Source organism: Agelaius tricolor, unplaced genomic scaffold (assembly GCF_023055355.1).
Source record: "Agelaius tricolor isolate 1412-34295 unplaced genomic scaffold, bAgeTri1.0.p SCAF_5, whole genome shotgun sequence".
NCBI classification, from domain to species: domain Eukaryota; kingdom Metazoa; phylum Chordata; class Aves; order Passeriformes; family Icteridae; genus Agelaius; species Agelaius tricolor.
The window spans coordinates 7224064-7243725 of NW_027269265.1; the positions used below are offsets into that span (position 1 = coordinate 7224064).

A 19662-nucleotide genomic window follows, 5' to 3' on the forward strand; every position below is an offset into this window, starting at 1 on the left:
TTTGTGTTACCAACACTTAGTGTCATATCTTCAAAGTGCTTTACAAGCAAGTTATGAAATGTGTAATTTGAGTGAAAACAAGCACCTTGGGCTGGGACCTGTGCTGTGTTTGACACAGCCTGGCATGCCTGCAGTGCTGGGTATGCTGGGATGAGGAGCCCTGTGATTCATGGCATGGTGAAGTCAGTGAGAAGAACATGGAGAGATAATGTGGGATGGCATTCTCCAAGGCATAACAGATCAAGGATCCATGAGACTTCTAGTAAATTTCATAGCATGTGCAAGAGCCTCAAGTGATCAACAGGAGACTTGAAATAACTCTTCAAGTATTGCAGCTTGGTTTTGATACTGCATCTTCTTCTCACTTTCCTCTAGCACAAGAAAACTGGCAGTCAAAAATCATAAATCAGTCAGAAATGTTTGTTTCACTTTGAGGATATGCATTACAGCAGCCATAACACAGGAATTAGGAAACCACAGCATAACCCGAAGGCCTTTGCCTTCAGCTGTGTCCATGGAGCACCAGAGAGCTGTGTCACTATACAAACAGTAATTAATCCTCAATAAAACAAGTAAAAAAAGTACACAAAGAACTATCACGGGTTTGTTTGTTGCCAGGATGGCAACAAAGCATGAATTGGACCAGGTGTTTGCCAAGGCACGACGCAGTCAAGTAGTAGCCAGCTTTGATTGTTACTTCTGCAAGTCAGTGCTTCTCAGGCTCCAGCTGAAATGACACTGAAAGGTGCAGGATTCACTTTTGCCTGGAAACGAAAAATTTCCTTGCAGAGAATCAGGGCTCCAAATCTTGCAGAATTTCTTTAGGCAGATCTGTGGGTATAAAGAGAAGCTTGAGTAAGCAGGTACATTTGGTTTTGGAGCCTTCAAATACAGGACCACACTCGCTTCCCTCTTTTAAGGTAGTTGATGTTTTACCAGCACAGACTGAGGAGAAGCCCAATGTATTGACACTGGCAGGAAGTGACTTTTGGAAAGTTACATTTCCTTTGAATAGCTGGCTGACCTCTGGGTATGTAAAGCACAGCTTAATCCCAATATTTCTATCTTCTCACTTTGTGAAGTCTACAGCTAAAAGATATCCAGTATCAAATAGAACAAATCTAAGGAATTCCTTCCTTTTCCTCCTCCACAAACCCTCCTCTGAGTTCTAAAAAAAGACCCCCAACTTATGTTTACATAACTGACCTGCATCTGCCTTCCAGAGTTCTGGCTGGGCATAGCCAGATGATGCTGTCCCTAAACTTGAGGAAAGTCTGAATGTGGAAGAGAGGGGTAGTTGGGTCATACCTGGGGTCTGTGCCTGAGGTGAGGAGAGCTCAGCTTGGGGAGGGCTGTGCAGAAACTGGAGAGGCCTCTAATGATCTTCTAAATTTGATTTGGGGGTGCTGCACATCTGTGACGAAGTATTTAATTTTTGTCTATCACCTGTAAGCCCAAACGTTCCCAGATCAGAAAACACTTCCTACAACACACAGGCTTCCTTACTTCCAGCGCAAGTCCTTACTCTGAAGCACATGGACACAGAGCGCCTGTGGCCCTGCCCGGCTGCTCACGAGGGGCGGGATGAACAGCGCCGTCCCGGTAAGCGCCGGGAGGGAAAACACCGGGAACCGCCGCACGCCGAAGCCAGGGCTGGTGAGGACGGGCGGGCGCGGGGAGCCGGGGCTGTCCCCTCCTCTGGCCGGGCACCCCCGACCCGCGGCCGTGCCGGGGGCGTCCCGCGGGCGGGGGGCGCTCCCGGCGGGGGAGGCGGGGCCGGGCCGGGCCGGGCCGGGCTGCGGGGGCCGCGGCCGCGCCGCCCTCCGGCCCGCGGGCGGGGAGCGCGCTCGTTCGCTGGCAGCGGCCGGGGCGGGGAGCGGCCGGTCCGTCCTTCCTCCTCCTCCTCCTCCTCCCTCCCGCCCTCGGCACCGCCACCCGCGCCCGCCGCCGATGCCGGGACTGCGCCCGCGGTGAGTCTGCCCCGCCGGGACCCGCCCGCGGGAAGTTGCGGCGCGGCCCCGGCCGCGCCTTTGTGCGGGAGCGGCGGCGCTGCCCGCCCGGTCCGGCGCCGGTCCCGATGCCCCGGCCCGCCGGTGCCGCCGCCCCGCTCCGCTGCCCGCGCCCTCCGCCGCGCCGGTACCTGCCGCTCTTTGTTCCCCGCCGCCGCCGCCTTTGTTCCCTCGGTGCCGGCTGCACCTTCGGCACCGCCCGCGCCCCCCGCGGGACATCGCTGTGCGGGGGGGCGCGGATGGAGAGACCGCGCTCCCGGAGCGCGTCCCCCCCATCCCAGCGCTGCGAAAGCCGGGGAAAAGGGGGAAAGCACCGCGGCGGGGCAGCGGCGGGAGTTCGCCGGGCTGCGCGGGGGGAGCGCGGCGGCTCAGCCGGCGGCGGGAGAGAGCTTGGAGCGGGCTCGGAGCGAGCTCCCGCCCCCGCGGTCCTGCCCTGCCCTCCCCGAGCGGGGGCCGCGCTGCCGGAGGAGCTCCGGCCGGAGCCGGCTTGTCCCGCGGCGGGGGAGCGCGCAGGGGGTGCGGGCAGGTGACCGGCGCTTCCCCGGGGAGCCGGGAGTACCGCTGGGATCGACGGTATCTCTAGGGTTATGTGTTTGGGAAGTGATCGTGCAAACTTACTCAGACAAAGTTCTCGGGAAAAGGGAGCGACTGCTCTTCTGGGAGGGCCGCAGGAGGCAGCGGCATCCTCCCTGCGCTGTGTTTTATTGCCGGTGCTGCTGCCCCGGTGAAGCGCTGCCCGCTAAGGACTTACGCGCTCTGTGCTTGCCGCTGCACATGGGCTCCTTTCTCTTTCCCGCCTCGCTGCCAGCCTCCCTCCTGCCTTCCCGCCCTTCTTCCCGTCTTTCCAGGGCTCCTGGCAGCCGCCTGCTGCCTCTCAGAACAGCTTTTACGGATCTGTGTTATTCCAGCCCATGGGATGCTGCACGTGGGTGCTCCCTGTCTGTAACTTGGTGCTAACTTAGTGTCAGGTGTTCTGTGCGTCTTTGTGGATTTAAGGGAAGGCTCCTTGTCCTCCTTTCACCTCCAGAAGTGAACCTGGGCTCAGTCCTATCCCTGTCGCTCCAAAACGGAATCATTCTTCTTCTCTATTTCTCCTGAGAGCTGCTGGAGGCATCAGGAAGTAGAGCAGGTGCACCCTCCTCAAGTTACTGGGAATCTACAGAGAGAAAACTTGGAGCAAATTTTAGAGTTTCTCGCAGCCTTTGTCATGCCTGGGACTGTGTGCTCCTCATGCCTCTGCTTTTCTCTTTCCCCGTGTCCCGCCTGTCCTCTCCCCTTCTTTCTGTCGTTCCTGAGTTTTCCACCCTCTCAGCTCACAGGGTGATCTGCCCTTGCAGGACAGACGGACAGACAGACAAAGACGTAAGTGCCACGTGCAGCGTCCTGGCTCGTTATTGTGACTGTTGGCCAAGTGAGCAGAGCCGTAGCTTGGCGGGCACTTGTGTTTACATCTCTGTGTGAAATGCAATTCCTGCAGAAGCAACACGCGGCTGCTGGCGCCTGGTTAGCTGTGTCATGGTCCTCGGCCGCTTCTGGGGTGGCTCTGTAGCTCTGAGAAGGAGCGGGGTGGCAGCTGCTAACTCTGCTCACAATAACCGTGTCTGCACACACGGCCACCTCTCGCTGAAATCAGGGCAGCCTAAATAATTGATTTCCAAGGCAGAAGGCAGCGTGTCACAGCAAGAGAGGATGGGGCGGTGTGAAGTGAGCCGGAGGTGGCAGGGGAGAGGAAACCCTGGGATCTGCGGCTGGTGGCAGTGGGGATGAGTTGAAGAGAGAGGGATGGATGGTGACACTGGAATTCGGAGGTAAAACACCAGCAGTGACCACAATACCTTGTCACCATGTACTGATGTGTGCAGTGGCAATGTTTGGTCCCCCCTCATGTGAAATGCTGTACAAACACCTATTCAGAAATGTATAAATTTATGTTCGTTCTTCCCTTCTTCCTAATGAATGGTAATGAATGATAATTACCCTTTTACCTGAGTTTTCTATAAAAACATGTATTAAAGTTCCTTTATTTAAACAATTCCTTACAAATACCCCCAGGAAACTCTATGTTAAGTGCTGCTGATATCATACAGTGCTAAGATTGGAGCATGGTGGTTTAAGAGGGGCAAAGGAACTGTACTTTAATGCTCCTTGAGGGTTCCTTCCAACTCAGGATGTTACACGATTCTGGATATTCTAAGAAAGGAGCTAATCTTTCTCCTATTAAATCTGACTAAAAGTTCAGTAAAGTAATTGAGAATTTTGTCGGTGTCAGTAGCACTTGACCAGTCCTGTAGTGTGCCAGCTATTTTTTATTTAATTGTCAGGCAAAGATTTTAAGCTGAGACACAATGAAGTAATTCAAGGAGCGGCGTGCATTGCTGGCTAATGATCTAATAGCTTGAAAATGCTTTATCTCCCTAGCTGCTAATTTTAAGTTTTATGTTGAAAGAGAAAGTAAGAAAAAAAACCCCCAACCAGTTACTGTTTGTTTCTTTGCAGTTTTTATCTGTGTGTTTTATGTTACTCCTCATGATATGTTTTTTGGGAAAGATTTGGGAGAAAATGCTTTGGGAGAAAATTGCATTGTTTTAGGGGAGAAACAGGCCACAGTTTAGCCCATTTATTGAGTTAATCATGCACGTTATAAAGCCCCTTTACTAGTAATTATTCCATAAACAGTGAGTTCAGCTCTGCTCCATTTCCTCAACATCTGAATATAGAAAGGAACTAAAGAAAAAGTCCCAAAGCGGGTATGAAGAAGGCCAGCTTGGGAGATCAGGTATAAAGAGCCTCATTCATCTGGGTTTATCTGTAGTACAGGGATATGCCCTTACTCCATGAATCATCTCCTGACATCTGTTTGCAGTGCTGTTTTCTTAGCAACTGTGGCTCTGTTTTAGATCCGGGCTCTCAATGGCTGGGTTTGTGCCGAAGATGCGAAGAGACAATCCAAGCTCTTCCGAGTGAAGCTGTGCCTTTCAGCCCATTTGGCCAATTTATTTTCTTCCCTGAGGCACAATAAATACCGGTTTTAAAAGTCTACCAGCTGAGATGCTTTTTCTGTGTCGGTGCAGAGATGCTTATCTGTTGCTTACCACAACTGAAGTGTTTCCCCAACACGATCTGGCAGCGTGGGAGAGGATGGCCATGGGCTGTGTCCTGTTGAAGGGATGAGCTGTGTGTGCACCATGCTTGCTCTACCTTTCCTGCAGGTTTGTTTGAGCTGTCGTGGTACTTCTAGATGTGGGAGAGGATGTGGTCTTGAAGGAATGCTCTCAGTGATGGCAAGGACCCACTCCTAGCAATGTGCCTGTTTGAACAAGTAGTTGGATTAGGCAGTGGGATTATACACAATGTGGAGTGTGGAGCACTGCATGAGTAAATGAGTAATACTTTGGGATGGATCCATAAGCTGTGATTAAAGGGAAGGTGACATTTCATACACCTCTCACCTAATCTTTCCTGGCTTGAATTTCATCCCTGGACAGTTTGGGTGGGGGACTCCTGTAACTGAGGCAGAGGTGGCCACATAGACACTGGTAGAGCAGGTTGATCTGATTTTGCTATTTTTGCTCTCTAGAGGAGGAATCAAGACCTGACTTGGGTCAGAGGGAGTTTTTTACTTCAGCTGGTGTGGAATGTAAATGTATGGGAGTACAAGTGCTATAGCCACGTTAAGGGACCAGCAATGTTCACCCCACTCTCTTTGTGCCAACATACAGTTCCTGCAGGAGGAGCAGGAGTTTATACTTGCAGTAGAACATATAGCTGCTGGACTATGAATCATAAAATACAGATTATGTTATCCCACAGGACATGAATTTGACTGCCTTACACTTCCTGGACTGACTTGCATCCTGCAGAGCATGAAGGGTGCCAGTAGCAAGCAGTCACTGTGAAGGATGAATGTATTTTGGCTTGGGGTAATGCTGAGAGGGGAGATCCCTCTTGTTTAGAGCATTTTCTTTGCAGAAGGATTGCAGACTAAATACTGTTGCTGAATACTGGCCAGCTTCCTGCCACCTTCATGGATCACACACAGCTCCTGGTGTTGGTGAGGGTACAAAGAAGAACCTCTGTAGATCACCTAAGTGACAGTACTCACAGCAGGAGATGGAGCAATCTGCTCCTGTGGAGATGCAGAGGGACCAGCACAGGGACAGAAGAGGGAGTGGGGCTAAAACTACTGTTTAGCCCAGCTTGTGTGCACAGCAGAAAGCTGTGTGAGGGAAAGAGCTGGTGTAGAACAGGCTGTTATCTCCCCACAGGAGGGGAAATGGGATGGGGCATTGACTCCAGGCATAACTTTGGTCTCGTAGGGAGGCATGTTTGCTTTCTAACCTTCCTGCAGCCTGCTGATAACTCCCTGCACAATGCAGCTGCACAGATTGGCTTGAGAGGTTTTTAAGGAACTGCTGACCCTGGTACAAGCAATACTATTTGTGACCAGGGATGAGGAAGAAGAGAAAATAATGGCATAAGTTATCTGAGCGTTAAGACTTAGGCTGCAAGTTCTATCAAAGGAAATGGCAATTAAGAAGGAAAACAAAGCACTTGTAATTACTTTTGTGGAAGTGCAGGGAGGAGGCAGAAATGTAGGCTTTGCAGGAAAAAGTTATGTTTTCTGAATCTTCTGGGTTATTGGTTGCCAGGAGAAAGACCAGGAGTTGGTGAATGGTGGAGCAAAAGGTTTAAGCAGAGAGGGGAAGGAATATACTGGGTACCCCTTGTACATCCATCCATGAAGTGGTTGTAGAGACACCTGAGAAACTCTGTTCAATTTCCATTAGAGAACTCTGTGTTGCATGGGCTTGTGTTGTTATTAACCAGCTAAATGATGCAGGGAAAGGAACGAAAGCTGACTCACAATAAGCATGTCCACCTTCTTGGAGGCTCTTGAATCGTGAACAATATGCAGCTCTGCTTGCAGGAATATTTGATGAAATATGCAAGTTCAGTAACTGAATGAAATTCTTCCAGCAAAGCCAGGCCCAAGGGTGAAGGTGGTTGTGTATCATCTAGTTACAAGGTGTTTCTGGGGGAGGGAAGCACAGAGCACTTGCAGGGTAACCCAAGGGGGTGCTGCTTTGTTTCCTTCCTTTCCCCCCCCATCTTAAAAGGCCACAGTTCATCTTGCCAAACTCTATAACATAACTCTCTGCATGAAAAACAGTTCTCCAGACTCCTTTCATAGTCACTGGAGAGGAGCACACGCTTTTGAGCCATGATTCATCCACACTGGGTTGGACATCTAAAAATACACTGGACAAACTGCCCTAAAAGTGCCTGTTCCTCTCCATTGTTTCTGCTGAGCTCAAACAAAGAGCACTTACAGAGGTACTGCTCCTGTGGCTGTTTAGTGTCAGGAGAGCTGAATCTCGGCCAAAGTGTCTCATGTCCCAGCAGAGCATCTAGGAGGGCTCTGAGTGTCCTCATTTCCACCAGAGTCAGTGTTGGTTGTGCAGTGTAAGGCATTTGGCTGTACCTGAGACTGGGGAGCAGGCAGCAACATCCAGCTTAAATCCACCCTTCGCCCCTGGTCAGTCCCTGGACTCAGACAAGCTTTGGGCTGGACCTGACAATCTGCTCTAAGTAAGAGGCCGAAGGGGATTTGCAGAGTGGCGTTTTCAAGGTCGCACATCAGGTTAGTGGCAGAGGTGGAAGCAGTGAGGACACTGTGGGCTCCCAGGGGTGTCATTGCTCCTTCCCCTGCCTGAGCTCCTTGCAGCTGCCTTGCAATCTGCTGCACTCCTGGGGGCGAGGCTGGCACCGGCTCTTGGTGGTGGACAGCACCTGGTAGGTACTCACTTCATTTGGCTGGAAACCTTCTGCAAAATTGCATAGGCTCATCCTCCTTTCCCTGCCCTTTCTCTTGCAAAAATCCATAGTTCAGGCACAATGCTGAAGTATTGTGCACCCATGAGACTGCTGAAGGTGACTGTGTGTGTGCTCTCAGTCACAAGCACCTGAACCTTGGGGCAAATGTGTGACAGTTCAGTCTTGCTGTGGCCCAGGACAGCAGGTGTGGCTGTTCCCTGGTGGTTGGGTGATGTGTGGAAACTCTTTAAACAGACACATCCACAGCATGCAATAGATAGATCTAAATGCAAACCTCAGGGAGCCAGACCCGGTCACCTCTGAGGTGTTGCCGTCATTGTGTTACTTAGCAGTCTGGAAAAGAAATCATCAGCTCCTGTAGCAACAGCCTATCTGAGCTGGTAAACCAGGTAGGCTAAGGGTAAAATTCCTCCTGTGTGTTGAGAACTAGTTCACAATAGAAAGAATTCTTTTGCTAAATGAGCTGAATGTCGAGGGAGAGACTTTGCTGAAGAAATTTGCTTGTGTAGCAGAGATATGAAGCACAGGCAGGTACTGAGTGTTAAATGGATCCTGTGCCCTTCTGATTCTAGACAAATACCAGACTATTCTATTTTTTCTGATACCTGAGAAAGAATATGATAGCCATGAAATAGAAAGAACGTGTTGTTTGAGCCAGAATTTGATTCCTAAAGTTCTTCTTAGGGGGTCTGTGGGTGAACTCCAGGAGGTGAAACAGATTGCAATTTGACCCCGGAGAGAACAACTGGGGAGAGGAGGGAAAGAGCAAATTATTAAATAAGAGCTGGGAGAAAAGCCAGTCTCCAAAAATAAACTTTGAAGATCAATTCCAGGTATTTCCTGGCATTGTCATCCTGTTTCTTCAACTGCTCAGCCTGTAACAAGTGGTTTCACAGTTAAGGCTGACAGGTTTAGGGTTGTTTGGTAGGTTTTTTTAAAAAAAAAAAAAAGAGTGTATGATAAACAGTTTGCAGTGTTGTTTCTTATGCAAAACTGGGTGGAATGCTGATGACAAAATACCCCTGGGATAGAGAAAGCAGAGCTTGTTATTGTAAGAGGGAATCAAGAGCAGGACTGGCTTTGTTTTGGAGAAGTGAAAAGTCCGGATTTTCTTCCCAATTACATGTCCAGGCCGCCTCAGGAGTTCCTCAGCGGGTGGAAGTGGGTGTCTGTGCAATTTAGTGTGAGCAAACAGTGCTCCTGCAGAGCAGTTGTGCCATCCTGGTGCTGTAGGTAGCCTTGGAATGCCTTTACAGATAATGTAGGTGAGTGAAGGCATCACCTTTGCAAAGCTCAGAGGTGACTCTGAACGTGTTTCTTCTTGCAAAAATTCTGCGAGAAGCCAGTCCAGGAGTTCACTGTACTGAAAGCCAGTGTGTGAATTGTGAGGAAATTGAAGCATATCCTGTTCCGAGGGCTTGTGTTGGTGATCACATGCCATCTCCCTGCTGGGGTTTCATTCTGGATGGTGACTGCCAGAGGAGTGTCCCTAAAAACTGTCCAGAGACACAGACACGCCGCTGGCTCGGGCTGGGGCTGGCTCATGCCTTACCCCACCTGCTTAGCCCGGGACAGGATGGAGCAGCAGCTCTGCTTACGCAACACGGCCCCTGCTGCTTGACTGGGCTTGTCTGTAAGGAACTTTGGTGTCAGTAATGCTGCTGCCTTTCAGCCAGGGAGATGCACGGGGCTCAGGGGCATCTCTCCTGGTTTGTCTGCATTGTCAGAAATCCTGATTCTCAAAGAAAGCAGCCTGGACACCCCGTGGTTCAGACTTGGATGGGAGGATTCTTGTCACCCTGAGTGTGCAGAAGTGGAATGCATGATATGAGTAAGGCATTCTTTAATCTGGGCTGCTTCTGATTTGGAGTGCTTGGCTTTGCAATTGCACCTGTATTTTATTTTTTTATTTTGTATAGCAAGAAGAGTTTATTCTTGCAGTTTACTGTGCAACACCAAGTTCTTTCCCTTGGGTTGCCTATGAGCCCTTTGGCAGTTTGGAGTTCTCTGGCATCAGCACTGGCAGGAGTAACAGTGTTTGGCCAGGTTTTCACTGCACACCAAAAGTTACTCTACAAGCTTGAAACAATGCTATAAATCAGAGATGTACGTTTGTGCGTTTATTTTCTTTCCCCTAAAGCAGCTAATTCCTTAAAAGCAAAGACAAAGATATTTTATTTGTCTTAAATGGTAAAGGAAAGTGCTTTTCTTGGTGGAGGAGGTCCTGCACAGTCAGTGTGGGAGATGCCACTGTCGAGGCACCCCTTTTGTATGTGCAGAACCAGCACAGGCATGTGAGCATGCAGGCTGTGCTTGTAGAAAGGCTGCTCTGCCCACAGACCTTGAAGTATGTGGGACAGAAGGCATCAAACAAACAAACAAGACCCTGAACTAGCACTTTGAAGGGAATTTTCAGCTGGAAGAATTATAGGGACATGAAAAACTCATTCTTTGGAGAGGCACCCCCTCCAAGTCAGAGGAGAGGTGTGCTGGGGAAGCATAGTGGCTTGCATTGCTGTAGCCTTGATTGGACATGCTTGAGAGAGAAGCTGATGAATTCACAGCTGCCAGGCTAGGACCTATCATTTAAATTGTAATTTGCCCTTCAAATTTGGCAAGCTTCATTTTCCATTTGCTTGACAAATCTCTCTTTTGTGTTTTTCTTCTGCCCGCGTAAAACAGTGAGCACTGCTGGAGAGAGCTACTTGCGGTAGATTCCTTTTCTCTGCTATATTTAGCAGTCACAACAAGTTTGTGATCCTTGCAAGAATACTGCCAAAAAGTAGATGGGTTTAGCTTGAGACATGCCCTTTGTCTTTAGGCTCCCAAATCCACGGTGCAGTTCACTTTCCTCCCCTTTCCTGGCTCTGTTGTGCAAACATTGCTCTGCTGCTCAGTCAGACAAGTCCCTGCTTTAGTGGGAACTCCTGCGCTCAGATTGCCACTAATCCCTAGTGGCTTTCTCTTTTCCTAACTTCCTAAAAGAGCAGGTTACTGCTCTTCAGGAAGGTCTTTCTGAACAGTGTTACGACTTAATTTAGAAACTCTAGGCCTTTTATTGCTTAGGAGAGCTTTGCTCAACAGAATAATGTGTTTGTTAACCATCTGACTGTTTCCTTTATTTGGGGAAAACGGGAATTGGGAAGGCAGTGGGAAGGAAACATTTGTATTCCTTCAAAGGCAGAATATTACTAGGAGCCTGCTTCTCATGAATATCATGCCGTTAATGCCAAGCAGGTGTAGTTGTTATCTATTGCTATTTTAAATATCTTTACCATGTAAAGTGGTTCCAGTGTGCCTGTGAGTCTGTATTAAAACACTTTCAGTTGCAATTCGAGGGAGGGAAATAAGAGTAACAACTTACTGCAATGCTTCTTGCTTGGTTAGCGTGGGCAGTACAGTGCGGTTCGTTCCGATCGGGCGTGAGAGCTGTAACTCTCTGTGATTGCAGGCAATTCCCGCCCCCTTCCCCTCCCTTCCCTACTGTACAGCCGGAGCCGGGCCAGGAAGCCGAGGAGGGGCTGTGGGAGCGGAGCTGTGCGCTGGAAACTGCCCAGCCCAAGGTCACAGGCCCGTCTGGGCCCTGCGGCGCTGCCCGGCCATGCTGTGCCCTTTCCCTTCCCTCAGGAGGCCAAGCATGGCGTGGCTGCTCCGTGGCTACAGCCTGAGCCCAGCTAGCCGGGGCAAGCGGCCAGTAGGGCTGTCTGTGGTGGGAAAAGGGGGAGAAGCTTGTAGGAGTGAAATGACAGCGATTGTTGTCTTGCTGCCTGTGTGAAATGACAGCGATTGTCGTCTTGCAGCCTGTGTGAAATGATAGCAATTGTCGTCTTGCTGCCTTCGTTCCCAGTTAGCCCAGCTCCCAGGTAGCCCAGCGTAGGAGGAGGTGGCATTTGTGCGCTGGATTCAGTTCCCAGGTAGAGCACGGACTTGGAGCCAGCCCGTGTTTTTGTGGTGTTTTTGTGGTGTTTTTGTGATAATCCTTCCCCACAGCTCCGTTATCTGCGGGAAGCGGCCTTGGAGCTGCTCTGCCTGGCTGGGGAGTGCAAGACCAACCGCTGCTCTGGAAAAGCTTTTCCAGTCTGGGCTCACAGCAACAGATAAATGGTTTTTTGGACATAATTGGAGGCTTCTGGGCGTTGCACAGGTAGTTTTGGGCTGGGGTGTGCTCCTGGCTTTGTGTTTTGGAGCCCTTGACATTGATGGAAGCATGAAGTCACCATGGTGTTTTTGGCTTCCTGTACAGCAGTGGACCCTGGGGTGATCAAGGTGTATGGCATCAGCCTCCTGAGCCTCTAGGCATTCAACACTCCTCTTTTTTACCTTAACAGCTGTGATTTAAAGTTCTGAACAGTTCTTGTGTTCATTGACAATATGGAAAATCTTGGAAACCAGTTGAAAACTGAATTGTTTCTACATTTTTAGTCGGTGTGCTTTGGCACTGCCTTCCCACTTGGGAACAGATAAATGCAAGATAGGCTCTTATTCTGAGGGCAAGTAATTGCATCGTGCTCCTCTGTGGGTCAACCTTTGTGACTGTGTGAACAAGGCTTAGCTCTGTTAATAAAAGCATTTCGCTGTGTGTGTTAACATCAGCATGGAGTTAGTGCAGTTTTCAAACTGTGTAATTGTACCAGGATGACTGATATATTACCACCCCCCCAAAAAGAGAAAAGGTCAAGAAAGACACTTAGCTAACAGTGTTTTAAAATTGATTAACACAATGAGAAGATCCATTGTGCTTCTGTAACAGGAACTGTTACTGATGCGTAAATCAAAGACAAACTAGCAACGTTTGCTGGCCTTAAAATTGGTGTGGCTTTTGTATACTCATGTGCTTCTCCTGGCTGGTTTTCAAAAACTATAAATAGATTGCTGGGAAGTCCCTGTATAACAAAAATGTACTGCTGCTGCTTGTCATAAATGAACTTATAAGAGTTGCCTTGGTCTTGCAGCTCTTCCTCTTTGGAGGAGTCCTTACTTGTCCACTTGGTTCTAGAGCATCAGGTTACATGAGACAAGATAATTTCTTGGCAGTGGGGTGCAGCTTCATGTCCAGCTCTGAATCCCCTCAAGATCTCATGTTCTCCAGGCTTGGTGTCTTGCAGATCTATCTAATGCTCTCTTGGCTTGGTTCTACCTGAGCAGAGTTGTTCAGTCTTCTCCAAGCTTTTGTCTTTTGGATTCCTTCATCTCCAGCTACTGATAGCATAGGAGTACCCAAGGTCAGGCTTATTTCAGCTTCATCCCAGGCAATGCAGAGTCTCTCTGATGCCACATGCACTAATACCACTTATTAAAAGACTGGCTGATACCCATCTGATGCTCTTGGGTGTTATGTAGGATCAGGAGGCTATAGCCTCTTTTCTGTATCACCTTCAAAGGGATGGAAACCTAATGGAAACCCTTTTCTTCCTCCAGGGAAGCACAGAGAATATGTCAATATTGCATATTGGATGATAACAAATAATTATCTTTCTGCCAGACATAGAGAAGTTGTCAGTTCCTCAAGGGGGGAAGTCAAGGCAGATGTGTCAATGATGCTGTCCTGATTTTTGCCATCCTGAGGAGTCTGGCTTTGAAGGGAGGGGGATCAGCATGTTTTCTGTGTGATCATATTCCAGTTGGGAGTGTGATACAATCTGAGATGGCCCAGAAGAACGATGTTGGCGAGCGCTTTAAAAGTGGAAGGGATGAACTTCAGTTTGGAGTAGAATGTTAAAAAAAATAAGAGTGTTTAAACACAAAGGTGATAGAAAATACATCCTTTAAACAGGCCTTTCTCCCCACCACTGAGTGAAAACATGATGAAACCATTGTAAGTGAAGTCATGAGGAGAAAGCAGGACCATCAAACTGAAGTGCTGTGTGGACTTCTCAGGCTTAACAGAGCTATGAGTACATCAGAAGTGATGGGAAAAGAAAATATTATAAAAGAGTGAAAACTAAACCAAACTGATGTGGGGCTTCCTTTGATAATTATTTAGGTCATGGGGTTGTGGTTTGGTTGCCAACAATTTGCCTTCAGGGAGACTCTGTCAAAGTTACAGAAAGATAGCTTACCAAAAAAATCTGGCTCAGTAGCACTTTGCAAGGCTCAAGACTCACACCTCCAAAAGTTGCTGCTTCTTTCTGAATCTAAAATAAACAGACATCTTTGTTAATAGCCAAAAAGGAAAGGGTCTTCAGTTGGTCAGCATTGTGGAGCTCTACTTCCTTTGGATTGGTTCACCAAAGATAAAAATCTGCAGTTTCTGTTCATGATGTTGGCTTGGCTCAGTGCATGAGTAATAATAAGAATCTGTTGCTAGGAACAGACTTCAGTTTACATGGAGAGGCCTCTGTGGAGGGCAGGTCTTTGAGTCCCTGAGTGGGTCATAAATAATCAGTGGCACTTCAAAGGAGAAAAAGTAAAAACAAGCGGTTGGAGATGCTATGAAAAGATGTCTGCAATTCCTATTGCAACACCAGTGGAAAGCATGTAGCCAACATAATTGAGAAAGTATGGGGCATGGATCTCCACAGGCAAAACCAGTGAAGCAGGGATTTACTAACAGTGGGTTATAATATTCACATCCCTCTAGCTGGGCTTGTTTGCAAGGTATCTGCTGCTTTCAGCTCTTAGGAGTGCAAAGCTGAGCTAATTTCATGGCGTATGATTTTTCAAGACTGGCTCCTGGGGAGGGCCTTGAGGGTACATCTGTGCAGGGATGTGCACAGGTTAGCTGTGAGCTTGGAGGCTACAAAGGTACTTACCTGGAGCAGTGTGTAAAATACTAATTTGCCTTGCTTCCTAAGTACTGTGCACAGCTGCTTTGTGGAGGTAGCTTGAAATTAATTGATGAAATACCCATTTCCTGTTTTAGCTGTAGTTACAGGCATTGTTTTTTGAAGAAGGCAGTGGTTTAACTGCTGGGTTTTCCATGCCATGGAATCTTACCATCTGTGGTACTTGAAACAGCTGAAAGCCAAGGTTTGCAAACCACCCTGATCTGAACTAATGTTAAGGCTGGGAAATCCTTTCTAATGAATCCTCTAAATCCATCTGAAACATTTTTCACCCTTTCTTCTGAGACAAGAATGTCCTTATAAAGACCCTGCTTAAGAAGAGCATCTCTTAGGTCTCATTAAGACTTAAGCCTTGCTGGAGACAAGGTATTTAAATCAGTGTTGTCTGTTCTTATAATAATGGAATGCAAAGCCTGGGTATGATTATTTTCAGGTTAGTTCCTTGAGATTTGCAGTCTGCTACTTGCTCTTAGGTTTCTCTCTTATCAGTGTGCCTATGTGTGTATGTTAATGCCCAGGATTTTCTGCAATCTGCTGGCTAATGTTAGCTGAATTTGGTAGAGGAAAGGAAATTACACTACAATTGATGTGGTACCACTGTGCTGATATAATCTCCACCAATATTTTTAGGTGCCTGTTGTGGAAATAGCTGGAGAAGTAGGGGAAGAAGGGTTTGAGTCTTAGGAGTACCCTCATCACAGGGAGAGCTTTTGGTGATGGTTTAACCATTTGAGCTGCGGATTGAGCACAGGTGGCCAGGAATTTGCCCCATGGAGAACACCATGGAAAACTTCTTCTCCAGGAGGACATTGCTAATGGCACCTTTCTCATGTGACTTACCCCTGCATTGGAGAAAAGATGAGATTGCACAACAGCTCTGGTGCAATTCACATAAATTAATCCACAGGAAATGAATCCATTGGAAATAGGATGCCAGTGTGCCTGGAACTGCCTCTTTGGCTCTGTGAGACTTCACAGGCTATCCCAAGGTGAAAGCAGTTAATACTTTCCTACATTAATGCTAGGTTCTCCAGACAGAGGGAAGGACAAGGTCATTCTCTTCACCTTTGTTTTTATTCCCCAGTGACAAAGTGTAATTTGAAAGCATTTGATTTATTTTTCAACAGTGTGGGTATATATTTCCTAGTCATCCAGCATTTCTTGGTGGGGAAGGGATTGGTTTAGCTCTGCAGTTCGTTGAGTTGCTATGAAACAAAATGACTTAAATACGAAGTAGAAAAGATGGATCCTTCCTGCTGCCAATGAAAACCATTGCTGGTTGGTGGTTTTAGACTCTTCAGAGCTTGATTGTTTTAGGCTCTTCAGAGGCTGTAATGATATAGTTACAGCTGACAATGCTGTATTTGAGTGAAATTTGGGGCAGAGAGGTGGACAAAGCAGGCATATTGTCCCTGTATAATCTCTTCTCAGACAATCTGTACCTTGTGCCTTTTAAAGAAGACTAATCCTTGCAGGTGTGTCCTCCAGGACTGTGCTTGTGTCTCCCCTTCAAAGCACCTGTGGAGTCTTCTCTTGGGGCAGGGCAAAATGTATCTGCTGTGTTGGGTGGTGAATTGAGGGTTTGAGGGAAATGAAAGCTTTAGCATAAATTTACCTGGCATTAGCTGTGTGTCTTCATAACCTGCACCGTGGATTCATTGAGTGGATGTCTGTGTTTAAAAAAAAAACAGTTCAAAATTTCCCATCCTTTTGGGAGGGAGGCCAGAAATTGACTTTAAAAGAATATAAGAGTATATGCTTTTCTTTACTTATGATCATGTGCTGTAATTTAAGTTAATTAATTAATAAATTAAGTAATAATTAAAGCTTATTCCTGCTTTAGACCTTAATATACTTTCTGCTTTGAAATCCTGGAAGTTTTATTAGCTTTAACTACTTTAGTGGTTAGAGATCTGAACTGAGATTGGGGTCCCATCACATGAGGTGCAGTGAAGCACATAAAAAGAGACACTATGTGCTGTGTTGTTGCTGTAGCTGGCAAGGGTTGGGCACAGAGGAGGAACAGTCACAGAAAGGTTAAAAATATACTTTGTGTTGTTTATGAGATGTCCATCAGAGTTGTTCATGCTCTTGCATACTTTCCTGTTATTATAATGGAATTTTAATCCCAAATCCTGCTCCTTTTCTCTGGACTGTGGTCCCAGTGACTCTAGCATCATGCAAGTTAGTTGAACATAAATTGGCTCTGCCCATGTCATTGTCTCAAATGTGAGTGCTTTGAAATTGAACAGATATGTAAGTTTGCACTGTTTGGAAGTTTGCTTACATACTTCCCACTTGGGCCATTTGTCATCATCTTCAAGGTGGTGATGAAAAAACCAAATTCAAGACTTAGTCATACCCAAAAAATATTAGAGCCACCTTACATTGGGTGTTTTCTGACTTTGGGTTTTTATTGCTTAATCCTGAGAGAAAAAAGAAGGGAGTTTCCCAGGAAAGATTGCCTTGCCTTGGGCATAGCTGTGAGCACTGGATTCTTGCTCAGCCATTGCCCATCCTCAGTTTCTCTAAGAGCCCAGTATTTATTATAGAATTCCAGGTTGGAAGGGACCTCAAGGACCATCTTGTCCAATATTTTGTGCTAAAAGCATGGTCCAGACAAGATGGCACAGCATCCTGCCCTGTCAAATCATAACAATGCCACAAATGTTGTGTAATCCACCACTTCCCTGGGGAGATTAATCCAGTGAGTGATTTTTCTATGAAAAATTTTCCTCTTGTGTTTAATCAAAATCTCCCTAGCAGTAACTTGTACCCACTACCCCTTGTGTTTTCCATGTGACTCCTTGTAAAAAGGGAGTTTCAATCCTCTCTGTGGGCACCTTTCAAATACTGGAATATGGTAATAAGGTCTCCCCTTCGCCTTCTTTTCTCCAGGCTCAGCAAACCCAGTTTTCTCAGCCATTTCCCCACACAGGCCTCTCATCCATCTTTGTGCTCTTCTCTCTCAGCCTGTCCACATAATATTCTGTACGGCATGGTCCCAAACTGCACCCAGTATTCCAGGTGTCCTGGCAAGTGCTGAGCAGAGTGGGACAGTGACTTCTCTATCTCTGCTGGTGATGCCCTTCTTTGTTCTGCCCAGCATTTTGTTGGCTTTCTTGGCTAATTTAGATACCTTATGGTTTCCATCATAACCTCAAGGCTTGGCTTGTTTATATCACCGTGTTCATGTGCCAGCCAAAGATCAAATCAGTTGTTTTCCTCCTATTTTTGTTTGCTAAGCAAGCCAAACTCTTGTAAAATACAGGTTTTTTGATGATCCAGATAGGTCTGACCTTTACCTGCCCCAGCTAGAGCTCCCCTTGCTCAGATCTGATGCCTTGAGTTGCAGTTGTAGGCTGTTGGTGACTTGCACAAGTGCTGCATGGTCACTGCAGCAGCTGGAATCAGTGCTTCAGCCATATCAGCTAATATCTGTTTCTCTGGAAATCCAGACACTTTTTTTGTTGCCATTTTTCTCTCTGTCTGGCCTTTGCTTGTCATCAGTAAAATGATGTCCCATGGCGGGGGGTTTGGACTGATGGTCCCTTCCAGACCATCAAAGTGTGCTGTGATTCTAAATGTGGGCAGTAACCCCTGGTCTCACCTAGGTGCTGTAAATGTGAATTGATTGATGTTTGTGAAGTGTTCAGATGCCATAGAAAATCTTGTGAGTGACTCAATAATCCTGTCATCAGAGCAGCTCTTGGATAAAGCACAAGGGCACACTTTGTTCAGGGTGAGGAAAGTAAAATATTGAAGAGCTCCTCGTGGAATGCATGTTCTCCTTGCTGCTCAGTGAAGGAGACAGAGAGTGAGGAAAAATAGTATAGAGTGGAGTAAACAAAGGCTGCCTTGTGATTCATGTGCACAAGGGAATGGATGTAAGAATTTCTCTGGCATTCCTTAATGTTGTATTTCCTGACTCATCTATTCACACCCTTTATTTTGACATATACTTGGTGGATGAGTTATTAATATATGATGTGGAAATCCTAGTGCTTCTGGTGAAAAGGTTACAGTTGTGTAGGTAACAAAGCTTGTTTAAGAGTAAGCCCTTAATTAAATTTCAGCTTAATTACTTTTGGAATTTGTTTAACTTCTGGGTTCTTGGTAAAAATAAGTCTCTATCTTAAGCATCCAGTTCTTCCTACGTGGCAAATGGAACAGTAATGCAGAACGAGGATCTCTTGTAGTTTTTTAAGGAAGATGGAGCATGTTGTTTTCTAAAGTTGCATTAGGGATAGGGGAGGTATCCAGGGAGAGGAAAATGGAGGAGTTGGAAAAAGAAACTCCTTCATGGTGGTTGAGGAGTAACAAAGGTACCAGACAGAGACAACAGTTGTGTAGATTCTCTTATGCTGCTTTTTCATTTCATCTTCATCTTTGCAGATTCTGCCTGGATTGTTCCCATTCTGTAACAATTATCCAGGCAGGAAGGGAGGACTGAAAGGTACAAGGATTAAAAAACTGATGTTTGGTAGCTACCCATTTGCAGAAGGCACTGTGAGCTTTTGTCACCTTGGCTTTCTCAAAGGAAGCAACGGTGTTTGAATTTTCCTAATCCTGGTGCTTTTGTTTCCATGGGAAGACCCACTGGGATCCTGGTTTGTACTGTGGAGTGCTGCTGGCCACTGTTAGAAAAGAGTCAAAGGACCAAAGCTTGTGTCCTGCAGTGGGAACAGTCACTTTATTCTGTATAAACTGAGGGAAATGTGGATCTTGGTGCCACATCATCATTGAACATCATCAATTTTTATGTAAAACTGTACTGATTTTCTTTTTTTCTTTTTTTTTTTTTTTGTTATATATTTCAGTTTGGAAATTGATTGAAGTATCACCATAGAATTCAATATGGCATCACAGCAGTCATCTGCATCAACAGAGGAGCAGGCTTCCTCTGAAATAGATGATCTCCATCTAACGCTGCAAGGTAAGTCACTGAATTTTTCTGTGCCTTTTTAATTTAGATTTTTGTCAAAAATCTGTGGCTGTGTGTACAAGTTGAAGGGAATTCTGAGAAACCTGTT

At 46.8% G+C, this 19662-nt stretch overlaps 1 protein-coding gene across 1 annotated transcript in view; it reads left to right on the top strand.

Annotated features, from left to right (window-relative positions):
• Nucleotides 1–19186: 19186 nt before the first annotated feature.
• The window catches only part of SYNE2 (spectrin repeat containing nuclear envelope protein 2), a 159082-nt gene continuing 158606 nt past the window's right edge, over nt 19187–19662 (top strand). The window contains exon 1 of the mRNA XM_071426258.1: nt 19187–19565. Coding sequence (XP_071282359.1) covers nt 19487–19565 — 79 coding nt within the window. The 5' untranslated portion in view covers nt 19187–19486. The remainder of the gene's footprint in view (nt 19566–19662) is intronic.